Raw genomic sequence first — 19,718 nt, 5'->3', positions numbered from 1 at the left:
GGCTGGTGCCCCTGGTTTATGCTTAGTTAGATTTTTTTATTTGAAAAATGAAGCTGTGGAGCATATTTAAGCAGAGATCTAGGAGACCTAAAAACAATCTAGTTAAAGAAATACTCGTAGCTTTTTGGATTATTGCTGTGATTTAGGAGTTGTGTGTAACTGTTGATGCTATTTAAGGTTTGAAAAGGCCATGCATTTGCATTTTTCCAGATTAGTCTGTGATTGTGAAAATTATGACTATTGATATTGTTGAGTGGACACAGTTCTTAAAAGCGACACATTGCCTATTTGAAAGATGTTTTTACTAATGGTATATAACCGAATTGTTTCTTGAATTTTCCTTCCTTCCTTTTTTCTCTCTTATTTATTAAATTTTTAGGCAAGAAGAACAGCCGAGGCCTTTTGTGTTGCATGCGTGCTTGAGGAACTCAGATGAAGAAGTAAGATTTCTACAAATGTGTTCTCGAGTTCTGGTGTTTTGTCTCCTCCCCTCCAAGGATATCCAGTCTCTCAGCTTACGTATAATGCTTGCAGAAATTCTCACAACAAAAGGTAAACTCTCATGAGTAATTGATATTACTAATGTGACGATCATTGTGCAAATGTGCTACATACAAATGTGATTGATAACACTTTATACGGCACCTATGCAGACCTTGAATACTGTGGGGCATATAGGAATTAAAATATTTTCAAAATGTTAAGTTTAAATGTCACTCAAAGAGGACATCATTTGGCCATACATGATAAACAGATTTTTATATAACCTTACCAAATGCATAGTACATTCTGTTGTTTATTTTGACATAGGATAACCAGCCTTATGTTCTCCACAGGGAGGCATCGATTTGGGATAGCTTTGGAGTTATCCCAGCCAATAATATGTATATTGATGAAAGAACATCTGTACTCAAACTCCAAAGTGCATTTACTTAAAATACCTTTGCTATAGGATTCACTGATAATGCCTATATGTAATTTTGTGAACTTGGAATAAATAAAAAAGGAACTGTATCACAATATGTGATTACTAGAAAGAAATATATGTAGGGAAATGCTTAGCTATGATAAGAAAAATGGAAGAAAATATGACCTAAGAGAACTTTTTCCTATCTCAGAATTTCAAACAAATAATGTTGCATTTGATATACATTGACTGAATGTCTCATTTATTATCTCAGGATTAGCCAGGGGTGTCCATTAGTGGATACAGCCCAGCACAGAGAAAGGGGGAACTTTTAACTTGAAGTTAGTAGAATGAATTTGTAATAGTGTCATTAACAACTTCCTCCCTGAGGTCCACTTTCACCAGTTGGGAGCATGTTGATTTTCATCTTTTGGCAGACAGAACATATTGAACCTTGTAGAAGAAATAAAAGAGAAAATATTACTGTACTTAATTTTGACAGCTTTGTTAGCAACTTGAAATAAGCAGCCGTGTGTGTGTGTGTGTGTGTGTGTGTGTGTGTGTGTGTGTGTGTGTGTTTTCCCTGTTTGGGTTGTTTAAAAATGTTTCCCAAATGTAGTTTCAATTATGATATAAAAACAGTTCCTGTAAAGGAGAATACCTTTCTCAGTGGTGCTTTTTTCTTCCCCCAGTCTTGAAGCCAGTAGTGGCGTTACTTAGTAATCCAGATCACATTAACCAGATGCTCCTTGCGCAGCTGGAGCACAGAGAACAGATGAATGAACATCACAAGAGAGCCTACACCTACGCTCCTTCCTATGAAGAGTTCATCAAGCTTATTAACAGCAACTCTGACGTTGAGTTCTTGAAGCAACTAAGGTATTTGGTCTTCACTTATAACATGACAATAGCTACCGGGTATCATCCACTGCCTAGTTAGGTTAAAAAAAATGTGTTTGCCAGGGAAGCAGAAATAAAATCGATTAGTCTTACTGTTCAGTGACAACTGAATTTACCCAGCTTCTCCTTTTGCAGTGGAATTACTGTTTTCAAAGTATGGTGTTTTTCAAATAATTAGGTTATAATAGATTGGAAGCTGTTCAGTTGTTAGGAATGTCTGCTTAGCTCTCAGATGCCTACCTTAGCAAAGCATTAGAAGGAGATGATGTGTTTTAAAAATTACATTGCAGGACGTTGTTGATTTTCATTTTTCTTAGAAAATGCAGAGGCCCAGGTTTGGGAATAAGGGATTCTTTACTAATTGCTTTGAGAAAACACATTGGAAATATACCCCAGGAGTCTCTTTTATAGGAAACTTCAATCTCACTTATTGTACTTTAGATATTTTAGGGATGAGTATGTGTGTTTTTTATTTTTCTTTTCACAGAATATCCACATACAGTATGATTATATACTGTTGTGTAGTTTGTAGATTTTCTAGACTTCTAGTTACCCTTACCCTTGTGTTTTAGTGTCCCCAAATGATAATGCACGGAGAAGAAAGGAAATCTGGTATGTCACTTTGCTTCTGATAAGTAATTTTGGTAGATCTCTGACAGAAAAGTAAAATATTGGTTGAAATTGGGTCTTTGAACTATTTGAGGATTTTAGACTTGTCTTATTTGCCTCTGAACTAGGGTCAACATTAAGGAGAGTTACCAAAAGTTGCCAAACAACTTTTTTCTTTCCAATCAGAACTAATTATTTCGAACAGTCAACAATCAGTACTCTAGCATCATCTGTCATTTTGTATCTGAGCACAGTTTCTTGTATTATAAGGTGAATGAATCTTGATAAGAATTAATGGCTTATCTTCTTCAAAATATACTAGCCAAAGTCTCAGGACTAGAAATGCTATAAATACCTTAATGTTGGCAATTCATCGTGTAGCAGGTAAAGAAGTAGCTCAGCAAGAACTGCACTTTAAAAAACAAAATCATGCTATCTGCTGCCCCAGGATGATTGGACAACCTACTTTTGTCACAGTAGGGGATTATGGATTGCCTCCATCTGTGTGGCCCGAGATTCCACTAGAAGTCCTGATTTTACATTTTCCCTTTTCCCTCTTGTATGTGAAGAAACAAAAAACAGAATGAGCCTTTACATCTTTCTTGAACATCACTTCCTCTTGCTCTCATAAAGAGAGCCGCGTTGAAGGACACGGGGGTCCTAGGAAAGCAGGCCCTCTGAGCACTGAGAGACTTAAAGGGCAGTAGAAATGCTGAACTAAAGAAGGACTTTTTCAGATGTTTAGAAAGTTCAAATACTGTGAAGTTCACCATTTTAAAGTATACAGTTCAGTGGTTTTTAGTATATTCAAAGGCTGTGTAACCATCACTACCAATTTCAGAATATTTTCATCATTCTAAATAGAAATCTTGTTCCCATTAGTTGTCACTTCCCATTCCTCCCTTCTCCTCAGCCCTTGGCAACCGCTAATCTACTTTGTGTCTCTATGGATTTGCCTATTCTGGACGTTTCATTTAAATCAAATCATCCAACACGTGACCTACTGTGTCTGGCTTCTGTAACTCGGCATAATGTTTTCAAGGTTTATGTCGTAGCATATATCAATATTTCATTCCTTATTTTGGCTGAATAGTATTCCCTTGTGTGAATATACCCTATTTTGTGTATCCATTTATTAATATCAGCTGATGGAAAAGTTGGGTTGTTTGCACTGTAAAGAACGCCTTTTGAGTGATCGTTGAGCGTCTTCAGTAGCATTATCAGTGTCTATTGATAAATACCTGAGAGTGAAATAAAATGTTGCAGATTCCTAACCTCTCCCTACCACTGTCTCCCCCCACTATATACCTTCCCCCAACAAGGAGTAATGGAATTAGGCAGACGCCAGGATGGGGTGTTTTTTGGTGCATTGTCCCATATATTGAATTCTCTGTGCCCTCCACCTTACTGTTAGTCTTTGTATTTCCAACGAAATTTAGAGTCAAAAGGGAGGACTTTTGGAGGTACTTTGGTGATTAGATAATAAAACTCTTCAAGTGCCTACTCTGTGAGAAACAAAAAATACATTTTCAGATTTAATTAAGTTGGTGTAATAACTGAATCGACGGGAATGACCTATTCTCCTGACCTCTATCCCTTTATAAGCTTTCAGTTCCTCATGTGAATCTTGGGAAATATGTTGATAACTTCCTCTAGAGGAGCTGCAGAATTATCTTGTAACAAGGAGTGTAAACTTCTTGAAAGAGTTGTATGCACTTGGCAACATCAGCTGTGGGATCATTGCAGTCCTGAAGATTTATAGTCCCCTCTAGAAGCTTGGCAAAGAACCTCGGGCAAAAAAATACTATGAAAGTCATTTTTCTTAGTGATAGATATACGAGGTGTGATCACAAAATATGATGAATATTTAAATTTAAAAAAATTATTACAGTAAAGGACACATTGCCATTAATCCCCCTTGCTTCGAACATACAAGTATGTTTGAAATACTCCCCCTCACGTTGAACACACTTATCCCATCATTCTTGCCACTTTCTGAAGCAGTTCTGGAAGTCCTCTTTTGTGAGTGTCTTTACTTCATCCTCCATCATGCCAGTGCTCTGTGTCACACATCGTTTCTGGTACGGCAATTTCTGTCAAATAAAAAACATTACAGTGTGTCCTCATCCACCTTATTCACCGGATCTGGCACCATGTGACTTCTGGCTCTTCCCCAAAGTCAAAATGATTCAGGACATCGAGGCAGCCATGACAGCCCTACTAAAGACACTCACGAAACAGGACTTCCAGTACTGCTTCCGAAAGTGGCAAGAACAATAGCATAAGTGTGTTCGAAGTAAGGGGAAGTTTTTTGAAGGGGATTATTGGCAGTGTGTCTGTTACTGTAATAATTTTTTTTTTAAATTTAAACATTCATCGTATTTTGTGATCACACCTCGTACACACCCAGAGTTACTTTCTAAATACTTTTGTACATACTGCCTTATCCTGAGGCAGCTTCCCCTGGACCTGTGACTATGAGACAATTCCTTGGGCTTTGCTGCAAAGCAGTTCTGGTATGACACTGGTATGTCTTTTATTCATGGGACTGCTGTCCCTACTCATTGTATCTTAGGAACAGACCTGGGGGAGGGGGATATCTTTTATTCTCTGCATCTTGCACAGCTCCAACCAGAGAGGCTACTAGGAATAACTCTGCAATGGCAGAGACTGATCATTTTGCTCAAAAAGTAGGTAGTGTTGCATAAATTATCTTGTTACTTGACTCCTTATTGTTTATCTGGTAGAAAAATTGTTCTTCATTCCAGAGTCAGTTCTGCTTACTGTTATTGACAGGCAAAGTCACTTTTTATCAGACTTCTGTCTAATAACCTGCCACCATGTGGCTTATCAAGTTCCTAGCACTAATGGAGCTGCTTTTTTCAATCGTAGTCTGAACCGTTTTATTGTTTTTCTGGTAAAAAGAGAGTACTCTCCTGTCTAACTTGATTAGTGTTTTAGGTCACTATCTTTAAATTGCTCTTCATAAAATTTTAGGATTGGCTGCCTATGGCAGGGAATGTGTCTTATTTAGACTAGGCAGTTGATGAAATTGTCCACTTTTATTTGGAAGATAGATGTGTATTTTCTAAAGGAAATAAAATTGTTTAACTTTGCTAGACTGGAATGCATTAAAAACGAAGAAACAAACAAATCTTGAAGGTGGTATTTGAAGTTCTACAGTGTTTATTTTTTTATCTGAGTGGGCACTGAGATACTTTCACAGTAGGATTATAGAGCTAGGAGTGCTTCTTTAGAATTCAGAGGGTACCAAAAAAATGTATACACATTTTAAGAAAGGAAAAGACTGTATTAAAATAGTGATACTCAATATATACTGATAACATGACACTGGCATTCATTTGATTAATGCCATCTTTAGAGCGACCGTCATACTACACATTGCTACCGTAATTCAATTCAACTTCGAAAAGTGATACATAGATAACATCTCTTAAAACATGTGTACATTTTTTGGCACCTTCTGTACACACGCACGCGCGCACACACACACACACACACACACACACAGTTGGATGTCTCACCAACCTTAGCTACTTCCTGTTTCTTCTTTTCTGGCATCCAAGCGGTCAAAGTGAGGATGTGATGGCTGTAATATTTTGAATTTTCCAGGGTCTTCCAGTAAGAGCAGTGATCAACTCTGTCAATAAAACCGAGTGTCATCTTGGTGCAGGATATTAAAGGGCAGCTGACGAGATTTCCCACTTCTGGCGTGGGTGGTGGGATGATGGCCGCAGTCAGGCAAACCGGAGTCCACAACAAAGGTGCAGCCATTAGTGCAGCTTGACAATTACAGCCTTACCAGAGAAAGGACTGTGTGTTCCTTTATTTTGAAGATGAAGTAGGAATCACAGTAAACATTAAACAAAGGAAAATGACAGGTTCTGCCCTGACTAGAACCTCTTGGAAGGGAGTGGGCAGATTATGGCCCAAGAGTGCCACCAGTAGTGCCTGCACTGTCTGATTTTTCAGTGTGTTTGTAAAAAGTACTCTAACGAAAATTATTTTCTCCCCCATGAAATGGAGGAATTTTTATATTACTTATCTGGAGTGGAACCTGGACATCAGTATTTTTTTTAAAGTCTGCCCAGGTGATTATAACATGCGACTAGTATTGAGAATCTCTTTTAAATAGAATATTCTTCCCCGTGCTACCAATCTGAAGTCTTGGCTAGATGTCATGTCATACAATTCATTATATTCTAATTCTTTGAAAACTGTTTATCACTGTTTGAGATATATGGTACTTCTATTGAGGAGAATATTGATTAATCAGGATACCTCATTATTCCACCGTGTTATCATAATAAACAACGGCTATTTCAGCACCGGACTTCCTGAGAGATGTGTTTAACCCGAGATTTCTCAGCCTTGGCAAAACTGACATTTTGGGCTGCTGTAGGGGCTCCACCGTTCTCAGGGACCCTCTAGCTCACTGCTGTGTCATGCTAAGGATATATTCCAGAGTCCTTTTGGTTCAGGGTGTACTCTAGAATGCCAACCCTCATATCCAAATGGCCGGAAGCAGAATGAAGACAAGGAAAGGCAGTGGCCACGGTCATGCACTAGCTGTCTTTTAAGGCAATTTCTGGAAGCTGCTACATGATATTTCTGCTTATGTTTTGTTGATCAGAACAATTGTGATATAATAAGTAGTCTTATTCTGGGCAGGCTTAGGCTCAGTTAAAAGTGGAGGATTATATTTACTAAGGAAGAAAGAAGACTGGATATGGAATAGGCAAATAGTCATTTTTCGACAGTACTGTATGTTGTATAGTTATAGTGAAGCAGGTTAGCACTCAAGCGTTGGAAATATACTACTTTCCTGGATTAGACAATTGCCAAAAAGTTTGAAGTCAGACAAACCTTAGTTCAAATCCCATATGTAAAGCTGTGTGACTTGTGAGGCAGATGGGCAGAAAACAGCAGTGACACACAGCACCAACCTTGTAGAATTTCTCTGGGGTGGAGATAACTCTCTACTGTCTTTGAGTCTTTGCAGGGACGAATCATTTATAGAGAACAAAACTGTCAGAAAGTGCCATCATCTTAAGATGGTCATGGACTGCCAGAGAGACGAGTAGTAATAAAATCATAACAACCCGTCACTGCCATAATTTCATTTGCTGCCAGTCCAACCTTTATTTGATACTTTAGTTCTGGATTTGTTTAGTTCTGACCCCTCATTTAAAGAGCAACATGGAGAATCTGAAAATAATAGAGGAGAAATTCTAATAATGAATGAAGGCTTTAAAACTTAAAAGATGAAGAATTATTTAGCTTGGAGAAGAGAAGCAAACCTTTTATTTAGTACATACTGAGATTGATGTGGCATTTCCTGTTTTACTAGGATATAGCAAGAGGCAATGGGCATAATGAATAGATTATCTTCAGAGATCGTAAGTAACAATTGAGTAAGTTACTGAAAGAATTTGCTAAATATTTTTTCTTTAAATATTAAGGGATAGATTTTCACTTCTGAATTAGTTTAGGTACATTTTCACATGAAGACAGTATTATTATCAACACTGTCTTCTGTGTAAAAGAATTTAAATTATTTGAATGTTCTGTGTTTTGAACAGTGATTCTGAAAATATATCGTGACTCACGAGCAGTAAAATAGGATTACATTATGGAGGAATGTGAAAGAAGAAATTGCACATAACTTAAGACAAACTAATGCGCCATGTCAGAAATCAAACAGCACATATAAATAGCTGAGGAAAAGGCTAGTGTGGGTGGACAGGAGAAGAAAACTCATGAAGTAAAAAACAGAGAAGCCTGGCAACTTTTTATGAAAACAATAAACAAATATAAATTTAGTTAAACTCATTAAAATGCAAGGCTACCTATAAAAAACGTTCTCAGCGATCTTACGGTTTTATGGAAATTAAAAAGTACATTGACTCCAGAATATAATTCCTTCTGTTGGTGTTGGAGAAATAGCAGAGGGCACAGAGGTGCGAGTTAAACATATTGGAGAACACAGATTATTTTCACTTAGGAGCAAAGGTAATTAAGTATTAGCAGCAATGTAAAATTTGATAGAAGAAGGGGAAATTGTGGTATGAAGAAGTTTACGATCTCTTTGAAATTAAAGAATTTATTATGTGCTTATAATTGGAGCACCACTGGCGCTGTGGGCCGGGGATGTGCTTAAGAAATGAATGACAGGCGGGAGCACAAGTCAGCACGTGTACAGCACGAGGCCCAGAATCTGCGTTTTCCTAATTGTTAGCTGCTGCTAATGTTGTTGGAATCATTAGACCAACGCTTGCAAACGGATGTCATTTTATGGTGAACACTGATCAATTATCAGTGGCCCATTGGAATTCAGTGTTTCATTTTTAGGGTTTGAGGAGAACCAATAAATAGCAGTGCTCCTTTCTGCATCCTGAGGTTCGAGCCATCTTAGGGCCAAGGAATAAGGCAAATGAAGACCAAAATGTCACTTTTATTACAGATAGACCATGGAGAATGTGGTTTCTGTATGTAAGCAGTGTACTCTCTAAAACTGAGTCTCCAAATTAGACATTGTTTCCCACCTAGCAATCCTGGACCAGAACAATCCGTTTTCTCCCTGCTTCTTCCTCTCTCCCCAGCTCCCTGGCAGGTGCAGAGCCCACTTTCTGGCTGGCCTGGGAGGCAGAGAACAGACGTTCTTTAGAGGAAGGAGAACAGAAGGGCTGTGCCTCACATGCCCCGTTCCTTCTCCTCTATTATCAGATTAAAAACCTCTTCCTTCTCCGGGGAAGAGGAGAGGAGTGAGTGACAGGTAGAGAAAGACCAGGGATGGAGCTTTTTATTCTTAGAATGAAACATCAAGCACTGGGGGTGGAGTGGGCTGGATAGGTAATGCTTTTTTCTTTAAAAAAGCAAAAACAAAAACTGTGGTGCTACGTGCCTACTCAACAGAAAGTAATTCTATGATTCACAAAGTCTACTAAAGGAACAGTAGTGAAGAGTGGTAGAGCGGTGTGCTGGTAATTTTAAAAACTGGCTTTTGTGCCGAGGGGTAAGAAACCCCGACTTGGAGCATTTGCTGACATCTGTGGTGTTAATACTCCAGCTGTGGTCAATTGACAGCCACTGGCATGGCATCCCTGAATGTGGAATTGGGGAGAGAGTTGCAGTAGCACACCATTTTATAGATACAGCATTTCCAACATACTGATCCAATCAATGTAAATAACGTTGAACATAGATAATAGTGAGAGGAATACAATTATGAGGAAATGATGCGTCTTGAGTACTCTTACTGAGTAGTGACCACACATACTCTGTCTTTTGATGACCCTGCACTGGACAGCAATGCAGTTCTTCTAGAGGTAGATGAGGGTTAACAACGTAAGAAGTCAGCCTATAATGATCAGTCCAGCATGTAAAGTCCACCCTGCCATGAGCATGGACTCGAGTCAGATAGACCTGGGTTTCACAGACCTGGTCTGCTTATGCTTTGCCGCATGCAAGCTGGATGACTTTGGGCGGGTCATTTAAACCTTGAGCCTCAGTGTTAACTATGAAATGAAGAAAATAGTTCTTATTTCATAGGGTTGTGGTGATAATTAAATGAGATAAATGCGTGTAATGCATTGGCACAGTTCTTAGGACATGCTAGGCTCCCAATTAGAGCTGAAAAAATAGCTGATCAGAAGGCCACAAAATTCTCAGACCCTGACTTGAATAGAGTAATGGATGAGATGAGATAACACATAATATTTCAGAAAAACTTCACTCAAAATGTGTAAGAAAGTCATTAGGACATCTTCAATATAGAACATAAAACTAGGCAACTAAAGATGCTATTTAGTAAACATTCTCAATGAAATGCTTTGTGTAAGAATTGAGAACATATAGCAGTGGTGCTATACGTAAGTCTATAAATGAACACTTTATTGTGATTTTAATAGCTGACATAAAAATATGAAGAGCACTAGTAAAAACTAGATACAGGTAGCAGAAAAATTTGGCTTCCTTGAGGTTAACTAAAGGGCACCAGCTCGCCAGGGGTGACAAAGCTTTGGTTGTTTCTGTAACATGTAATTTCTGTAGGCTCTGGGGTCTAGAAAATGAATATAGGATACTGTAGTTATTTTAGCAAGATTAAATGATATAAACAAGATTGAAAAATAGAAATCACTTATTGCAAGAAGATGAAAACTTTTACTACTTAGTATATATATTTCCAGGTTATTTTCTGTATATGTAACATAAAGAGAGAGAGAGAGTGTGTGTGTGTGTGTGTGTGTGTGTGTGTGTGTGTGTGTGTACACATAAGGTCAGGACACCTCAGGCTGCTCTGGTCCAGAACTTTCTAACTGGTGTGACTCAAATCCAGTGTATAGGTGTGTGGGGATGAAGGTGTTGGCTGGGTGGGGCTTGGGATGGCTGGTTATCCCAGTGTTCTGTTGAAATATTATAATTTGCTGTGTCTGCCAGGAATGGAAAAAAGTTAGGAAGCATACGTTAAGCTTTCTGTGGAATCAGCTGCCTTCTCCACACTAGAAAAATGAAAAATAGGCTTAATAGCCCCTTCAGTGAAAAGAGCCTCTTACTTCTCCGAGTCTTAACTGAAAATATTTCCTATTGGTGCTACAGCTCTCTGGCTCTTCCTACTTAATACCATTAAACACACCTCATGAGAAGATAGCTCAGAGACTTGTTGTTATCCTCAGTAGTACTCATACATAAAAAATTAAAATGAGATACTTTGTTTGTAATATTGGTGAAGATTAAAAATTTGATTACACCTAGGGTTGGCAAGGGTATAGGAAAACAGACCTGCTGGTAGGAGTATAAATTATTCCCTTTTTGTAACAGTTTTGCAATATGAAAACAAGTCACAGCATGTGCATTCTTTTTGATACAGTTATTAGTCATAGAATTTATCTTTTAGGGAAATAATCATAAATGTATGGGACGATTTCTCCAACAATGTTTCTTGAAATTTTATTTAAAGTAGAGTAAAGCCTAAAATAACCAAAGTTTTTAACAATAAGGGCTTGGTTAAAAAAAATTTGGTGCATCTCTGGAATGGATTACTGTGTAACAATGGTGTTGCATCAGAATATTTCATACTGTTGGAAGGTAGTAACTATGAATCGATAAATTAAAAAGCTTCTAAGGAAGTATTTATAGAATAAATCCAGTCTTATCAAACAACAAAATACTATGTTTGCCTAGAAAAAAGGTTATAAAGATATATGTACCAAATGCTACTCGTGGTGTCACTTTGAATGTTGTGCTTTGTGTGTTTTCTGTTTTCCTGTTTCCTTCAATGAACATATGTTTCTTTAGAGAAAGTAAAAATTGGCTCACACTGAGAAAGTTCAGTCTGCCCATCCATTTATCAGGCTGGGAGAACAGACACTAAACGTGGCGGCAAAGTTAACCTGAAACAATATTTCTTCCAAGTACACTCAGCAGCTGTAAAATGTCAGAATGATTCCCTTCTTTGAGTGACTACTGCTTTCTTACTTGCTGAGAATCTGCGCTCCCTAAAATCTTCCCTAGACTCTCAGAAACTTAGCTGTTTGCAGGTCTGTCAGTAAGAAGGGACACATCCTGCTTGTGCCCGGTCAGTCGCTTTCACAGAGAAGCAGCCTCATGAATCATTTATCAGGTAGAGCTGCAGAAAAGGGGTCTCTGGGCTCGCATTCCACATCGAAACGTGGCAGTTTCCTAGGAAATGGGACCCTGGATCTACCTGAAAATGATGCCTTTACACAGCCCTGTTTTGAGCCTATCTCACCGTGCTTCACTTACATTTCATCTACTCCCCCGTCCCCAGAATCCCCCAGGAACTCTGTCTTTCCCTTTGGGAGATGCCCCATGGTTCCTCTTGCTCATCGTGGTGGGTCAGTAAATTGATTGTGTTCAATTACCGTGACCCTGCTGGTCTTAGATTGAGTTAGGCCGAGGCACTCCTGTAGTCAGGAGAAAAGGAAGTCTATTTAAATAATTTATGGAAACACGCACATACCATCTCCTTAAATAATACTTCTCTAAAGAGTCAGCGGTGCTGTTAAGGAACAATAATAATAGTTAACATTTATTGAACTTTCACTGTGGGGCAGGCACTCTTCCAAATATTTTAAAGATGTTTTCTCATTTAATCTTTATAGCAACCCTATGAGGAAAAAAACTGTTATCCCTCTTCTTACAGATGAGGACTCTTGAGTTTTAGAAAGTTTAAATCATTGCCCCAGGGTGACACAGTAAGTGTTGTCAGGATCTGAACACAGGCCATCTGGTGCCAGAGCTCACATTTTTAACTGTTCTGATACACTTCCTAAGTTGGGCAACAGCCTCAGTTTAGCTAGCTGACATCACCACAGCATTTCTTCTCAGATGCTTTAACTAAAGTCACAGAAAACATTATCTCTAGACTAGTATAAAGCAGCCTGTGGCAACTCTGAAAACATTATTGTTAAGTTCTTAATTTTTTTCTTAAACATTTGTATGTGTGTATACATACACATACATACATATATATGATATTCTAATCTATGATACATCTTTGCTAATTTTAATAAAAACAGTATTTTGAACCAAATACATACTGTATTTCTGAGACTAGGATTTGTCCAGCCTTTGACTCTGCTAAGACATTGCAGCATGTGCATGCCCAAGGTATCCCTAAAGTAATATTTTTTTAAAAAACCTGTGTAAGGCGTGCCTAATGAAATGAAGAGACTTTTTTTTTTTTTTTTTTTTTTTGGTTTGGCTTGTAAATAACTGAAATCAGTGCTAATAGAATTCCAAAGCTGTTCTGAACAGTTGACAGTAAAAGGACAATAAGTCTATAGATTTCTAAGGTGATTATTTTGAAGAACTGTAGCCTTTCAGGTAAGTTAATGATTAATGGGAAGAGTTCATAAATATAAACATGTGCTAAGTCTTTATTAACTTAGATAAATGTATAAGTCTAAAAAGAGGTGAGGTGGCAACGCAGAGGGACAGGTGGCAACTATCTTTGTGGGACTTTTTCCTTTTCCCTCGGACAAGGGATACAATAGGTAGGATCTTGCTAGAGTTGGAAAAGAGCTGAATTCTTGTTATGCTGCTTTCTCTTAATAGTTTACATAATATTTTTGGAAAGACATATCCTAACAATCTCTGCTCTTCTGATCAAGAGAATGTTTGCAAATATCAGCTTTTCTGATTCTTGAACCACTTGGCAGCAGCAAGGCCATCTCCTCTAGAGGAAGAAAGGAAGTGAGTGCCAGCTCTCCCTGAACAGCGCCCTACAGGACTGGGCACCCTGTGCCGCTGAGACTGGCCCACATCAGGATGCGTGTGTTTGTTTGGTTGTGTTGAGAACGAAAACATCACTCACTTCCTATTTGGCCTTTTGGTACCAAGTGAAAGTGAATTCTACAAATTCAGGAACAGGTTCAAAGGCCTACTATGTGCGAAGCACATGTGAGGAGGCTCTAGTGTATATAAAGAGGAATTGGTTGTGGATCCTTGAATTCTTTCCCCTGCCATCAAGGTGTTAGGAGTCCAGCAGAGGAGACCCATGTGGATATAAATAGTTAAATATGAGGCAAGACATTAAGGCCAGAAGTGGAGTGTAAGAGCTAAAGAAATGGGTAGCAACAAATATTTCATCCGGTAGAAGAGAGGAACCTAAGAATCTTCAGAGAGGAATGGCCACGAACTGAGTGTTTAAGAACAAATAGGATTTCAACAGATAAAGGGGAAAAGGTTGTGTGCAACAGAGAAACGAAAGGAAACCCTGGGAGTCAGGAAAGAGCTGGAGTGTGCTTGGGGTATTGCATGTGGTCTGGTTTGGCAGGGAAATGGTATCCCAGAGCGCTACAGAGGGCAGTGAGGCTGGAAAGGTGACCTGGCATCGGCCATGCCTACATGCTTTCAAAGGCCTGAGACAAGGTAGACATTAATCTATACTGAATTTTAGGGTGGCAGGCAAAGGGTTAAGAGCATGAGCTTTAGAGTCAGGCGGCCCTAGGTTATAATTTTGTTCCTAGTGCTTAAAAGCAGTGAGACCCTAGATAGATTTCTTAATCTACCTGGACTCTAACTTCCTCCTCTGTAATGTGGGGATAATTGTAACACCTTATGGTGAGGATTAAATGAACTCATATACATTAAAGTATCTAAACAGGTACCTGGTACCTAATAAAAGGAATCTACAAATGTTAGCTGGTATTACATAATATTATGGATTCATTTTAAAAATTTAACCCTTTACTCATATGGTTTGTATTTTTTTCAGTACCATCGATGACTCATTTGTTCCAGTGCATGAATCACTAAGAATATCAAAGGAACAGATTGTTCAGAATATTATTTGTACCTGTTCAGTGTTACAGATGTTAACACTTATTAACATAGCTCATTGTCTTAGTCAGTTTGGACTGCTATAACAAAAATACCATAGAATGGGTGGCTTATGCAACAGACATTTGCTTCTCACTGTTCTGGAGGCTGAGAAGTCCAAGATCAAGAGGCCGGCAAACTGGGTGTCCAGTGTGGGTCTGCTCTCTGGTTTATAGACAGCTGTCTTCTTGCTATAATCTTACTTGGTGGCAAGAGGGCTCTCTAGAGTCTATTTCTAAGGACACTCATCTCATTCTTGAGGGTACTACCCCCATGGCCTAATTACCTCCCGGAGGTTGCACCTCCAAATACCATCATATTGGGGATTAGGCTTCAGCATATGAATTTTAAGGGAACACCCACTTTCAGTCTATAGCACCCATTAACATGTACTGCGTGCCTACCATATGTTCAGCGCCAGACTAGGTGTGGTAGGAGAATGCAGGACACAAGCCGTGCCTTCAAGGAGGCTTATGATAAAGTTGGAGAGAAAAAAGGTAGCATATCTTTATTATAGATGAAGGCACAATTTTGTGTTTGGCTCAGATGTGTTGCCATTTTTTGAAGAAGTGTTAGGCCCAGAAATAACTGGGCACACCATTTTCTTCATTCACAGAGCACTGTTGTGGAAATGTGACTCTTTAAATAAGCAGCATAAAATAGTAGATAAATAAGTACTGTTATAGAGCAGAAGTCATTTAGGATTTCAGAGAAGAGAAATGTTAATGTGAATTAGAGGGACGGGAAGATCTGAGGGAAAAAGCAGTATGTGTAAGATGTAGTTAGGTGGACAAGGAGAGAGGTTGTTTTCAGAAGGAAACAGCATGAACAAAAGCCTGGAAAGTGACTATAGTTTTGGGAGAGCTGTATAGAAACTGTCCTGGCTTAAGTCCAGGTTTATATCGAAGAGACAAAGAAGCTGGGTTGGATAAGAGGGCCAGTGCCAACTGCCGAGGGAATGGCAGTCCAAGCTTAAATGAGGGTTGGTTAGGGAATGTTCGACATTGATGGTTCCAGGTTTGTGTATGCTTCTTGTAAGCTGTTTCCTCATCTGTTCAGTAACTTGCCGTTCCATTGGAAAACTTGATTGATCATTAATGCCCTAGCAAGGCTAGGACATTTGGGGAACATTGCCCAAGTGTGTCTTCAGCCTAGAGATATCTCCTCTATGTATGGAGTCTTCAAAGCACGCTCTATCGGTTGGAGTGGCATTTGGCCACGAAACAAGTTGACATGTAGTGATTTAAACAAGTTAGGGATTTATTTTCCTCGTGGAACAAGATGTCCCGGGATGGGCAGTTGTGGGGCTGTTAAGATGGCTCAGTGACAGCACTGGAGGCCTAAACTCCTGTCTTCTCAACAGCACCGTCTTAAGCCTGTGGCTTTCATCCTCGTGGCTGCTGTGCCTTCATCCGGCTGCATCCTTGTTTCACACAGGAAGAGGGGGAAAGGGCACCACCAAAAAACGAAAAAGACTTTTCTGTGGAGTCTGCCCCTTTAAAAAGCTTTCCTGGAATTGCCACGCAGCAACTTCTGCTTATATCGCATAGGCTAGAACGATGTCACATGGCCATCCCTGACTGCTAGGGAGAAAGTTAGCATCTTTAGCAAGGTGCGTTTCTTATTTTGATAAAACTGTGGGTCACAGTGAGGAAGAAAGAAAGTATGTTGGCAGCTAGCAGTGTGCGCCACAATCTCCAGGTGGCACGCCGACACTGCTTCTAACAGCCTGTTCTCTGAGGTGGTAAGGCAGGCACTGATGTTTATATTGCACAAGCAGAGAAATAAAAGAATGTGCTTTGTGAGGAATCCAAATAACTAGGATGAGTTCGTGTCTCACTTGGGTTTTAATTGAAAAGCAAAAGAACGTATAAAACCAGCCAAATGTAGCATCAAATCTTAGAATGCCGTAAAGTTTGTGTTCAGAGTAATAATTAATGTTCAATAGCTTTATTACGGACAGATTCTTAATCAGTCAATACAATTATGTGCTAAGAAACATTGAGTATGGATAAGCTTGGTTAGGGCAATACTGTATAATCACTAAGTCGCCCTTAAGAACTCGGGGTCATAAAGCCCACCTGAATATGCTCAAAACAGCTACAACCCTAGGACTGTATCAGCACTTAATGTAAACGTTTATTTTTCCTGCTTCAGAGGTGTTCTTAGTCACACATGCATACACCCGATGTTGTCTACTCTCTCTGTGCGTAATTCTAATGTAATATCGAAGCCATGGTCCCACTGCAGATGCTCCACTGTGTTGGTCTGGAATGGTCTTCCAAGTGAGCAGTAATGAGGGAAAGCATTGAGACAGTGGCAGTGGGACTGGAGAGGGAGAGGACAGTTTTGAGAAGTATGTAGGACAAGGCCATCCAGTAGAACTTTCTGCAGGGATGGAAACGTTCATATGTATTGTCCAGTATGGCCTGTGAGCGGCGTGTGGCGACGGAGCCCTTGAAGTGTGACTAACGCAACTGAGGAACTAAATTTTCCATTAAGTAGCCACATGTGGCTCCTGGCCACCTCATCGGACAGTGCGGATTTAGGAGGTAGAGTCAGTAGGCTCTGGGGTCCTGATGGGCGGAGTGAAAGAGAGGCGTTGAGCATAGCCTCACAGTTTTTGTCTTCAATGAGGGGGCAGGTAGTAACGCCTCTTGTGTAGGGAACGGAATGTGGGGTGCAAGGTCATGATTGTTACATCAGGGTCTCAGAGCCGACTAGCAGGCGGCACAGCACCCAGCAGTGTAGGAGCTCAGTACCTGCTGGGTGGCTTAGATGAGGTGTGGGTAGGATTCGCAGTTCCTGCGTTATATTTGATTAGGACAAATACAGTGTCAAAGTATCTCTGAGAATTACATTTTCTTCCTATTCAACCTTTTCTTTTTCTCTCTTTTTAAAAATCAGGTATCAAATTGTAGTGGAAATAATCCAGGCAACTACAATTAGCAGCTTTCCCCAACTGAAGAGGCACAAGGGTAAGAACCGATTTGTTTTCTTCAGTTATACGTTCTACAGGTCTATCCCCGCTCTTCTCGCTCCTGTCAGAACTTTGGCAAGTAAGAATGTTCTTTGGCTTACATGGAAATATTCCAATTTATTGAAATAATAGTATAATAGCATTAGAGAAAATTAATATAATATCGTAACAAAAACTTTTGTTTGTATTTTGTGTTCCCTTATAAACTTCATTCATCTGTAGTTATAATTCTTAGAAGATTAAAATCATTGGGTAGATAGTGCTTCTGTTCTGTTTTAAAACTAAACATGATTTCATAATTTTTTTCTCATTAAAATTTAATTTTAATATTAATATTTCTATCTTGAAACATGATCTTGAAGGTCATTTTAATGACTCCAGAGAGTTGATGTTTTATAGTTTACTTAATCTTTTCCTTTAGGTAAACGTTTGTATTATGAATAGCTTCTGTCCTCTTTCCACTCTTCTAAACTTTTTAAAATGTGTTCTGTGTTTTGTTTTGTTTCTTTCTCCTGTTGCCCTTCAAATGAAGAGATTTTTACCCAGGCATCATTCTGAGGACTAATTAAGCTGTGAAGACGGCTCTCACCGCCCCTGTACTTTGCATGGTGTTAGCACGTCCCCCCTCTCATACATGAGGGTCAGGGACGTGTTACTGTCTAGAGTGGAGAGCAGATCTTGATTCATAGCTAAGAGGCAACACTGCTCCCTTGAAGGCTAGACTTTCCACAGAAGTCTCCAGGCCTACCAAGTCCCTGTGAGGGAGCAGGGTGCTAGAAGAACAAGGTAAAGGGGCCCAGAGACTTTAACATGTACCCAGGTTTGTAATTAGCACATGGAGGCTAAAGGAATCTTGCGTTTGGGGCTTTTCCTTGTCTCTCGGAAACACTGACAGAAGATAGGAGCTGTAAAAAACAAGGAAATGAAGGTACAGACTATGAAGAGACACTAATTCTCAATCTCAGCCCAGTAAGGAAGGCTGTGCAAATGCGTTCATTCAGAAATGTTTACCGAACACTGACCAGGTGATTATGGTACAGTAGTGAACAAAACAAACTGCATCCATCGAGTTCCTAAAGTAGGAGGCAATGCAGTGTCTAGGAATGAGGGATTGCAATCTAGGATGTGGATAATGGTCGTGAAAAGGAAGGGATTGATGAGGAAGATTATGAAGGCAAAAGAGCCTACTTGGTCATTGATGGGATATGGGGGAGAATCAGATGATGGGACAGGATAGTGCTGGCACAGCCTGCAGAGTTCACAGATGAGGAAATGGCTCTCTAGAGAAGTTAAGTGAGTGAGTCTGAGCTCGTAACTTCTAGTTGGCTGCTATTTCTGTTATGCCCCGTTGCTTCAGGTTGGTGAGATGAAGTTTGGGGTGTAGAGGAAAAAGTACCAGAGCAGGAGTTAGGAGACCTCAGTTCAAGTGCGGTTCCCCTGATAGCTCCCTAATGAAACCTAGTGAGACAAATCCTTGTATTTCTCTAGGACTCCATTTTTCAGTCTTTCGACTGAGTGTTCTAGACTGTCAAAAAGGGTTTCTCAGTAAAGATGTTGAAAGTCAGGGAAGGTACAGCGGGGCTTATTTAGAGATAAGAGTCCCTGCTGGTCTCAGGCATCCTGGATTTGTGATGACGAGGATAAAAAAAGTGCCCGTTTGGTATTTCTAAGCAGGGATCCACTCTGTGGAGAGTTCTATTCAGTGTGAGTGAAGAGAAATACTTGGAAGTTACCAGGATAGAAATAACAATTAATGGGCTATTTCTGCTGTCTCCAAGTCAATTATCTTTGCAAAGCTGACACTATGTTCCCTGTTATTGGAGAAAAGCATATTAACATGTGACCTCCAGTCTCATGAATTCCTTTAATTCATATACCGTCTGCTGTCTCACTGTTGAATTTCATCTGTAGGTGATTTCAATTTTAAATAATTAAGTTGTCAAAATTTGTGTACAT

At 39.4% G+C, this 19,718-nt stretch overlaps 1 protein-coding gene across 3 annotated transcripts in view; it reads left to right on the top strand.

Annotated features, from left to right (window-relative positions):
• The window catches only part of SNX25 (sorting nexin 25), a 100,138-nt gene that overhangs the window by 36,849 nt on the left and 43,571 nt on the right, over positions 1 to 19,718 (top strand). For all 3 annotated transcript variants that reach the window (XM_033104604.1, XM_033104606.1, XM_033104605.1), the window contains exons 4-6: positions 380 to 552; positions 1,600 to 1,786; positions 17,690 to 17,760. In XM_033104604.1, coding sequence (XP_032960495.1) covers positions 380 to 552; positions 1,600 to 1,786; positions 17,690 to 17,760 — 431 coding nt within the window. The remainder of the gene's footprint in view (positions 1 to 379; positions 553 to 1,599; positions 1,787 to 17,689; positions 17,761 to 19,718) is intronic.

This window comes from Rhinolophus ferrumequinum, chromosome 4 (genome assembly GCF_004115265.2).
Source record: "Rhinolophus ferrumequinum isolate MPI-CBG mRhiFer1 chromosome 4, mRhiFer1_v1.p, whole genome shotgun sequence".
Lineage (NCBI taxonomy): Eukaryota > Metazoa > Chordata > Mammalia > Chiroptera > Rhinolophidae > Rhinolophus > Rhinolophus ferrumequinum.
The sequence above is the reverse complement of the archived record's forward strand: the minus strand, read 5'-3'. Positions and strand labels throughout refer to the sequence as shown.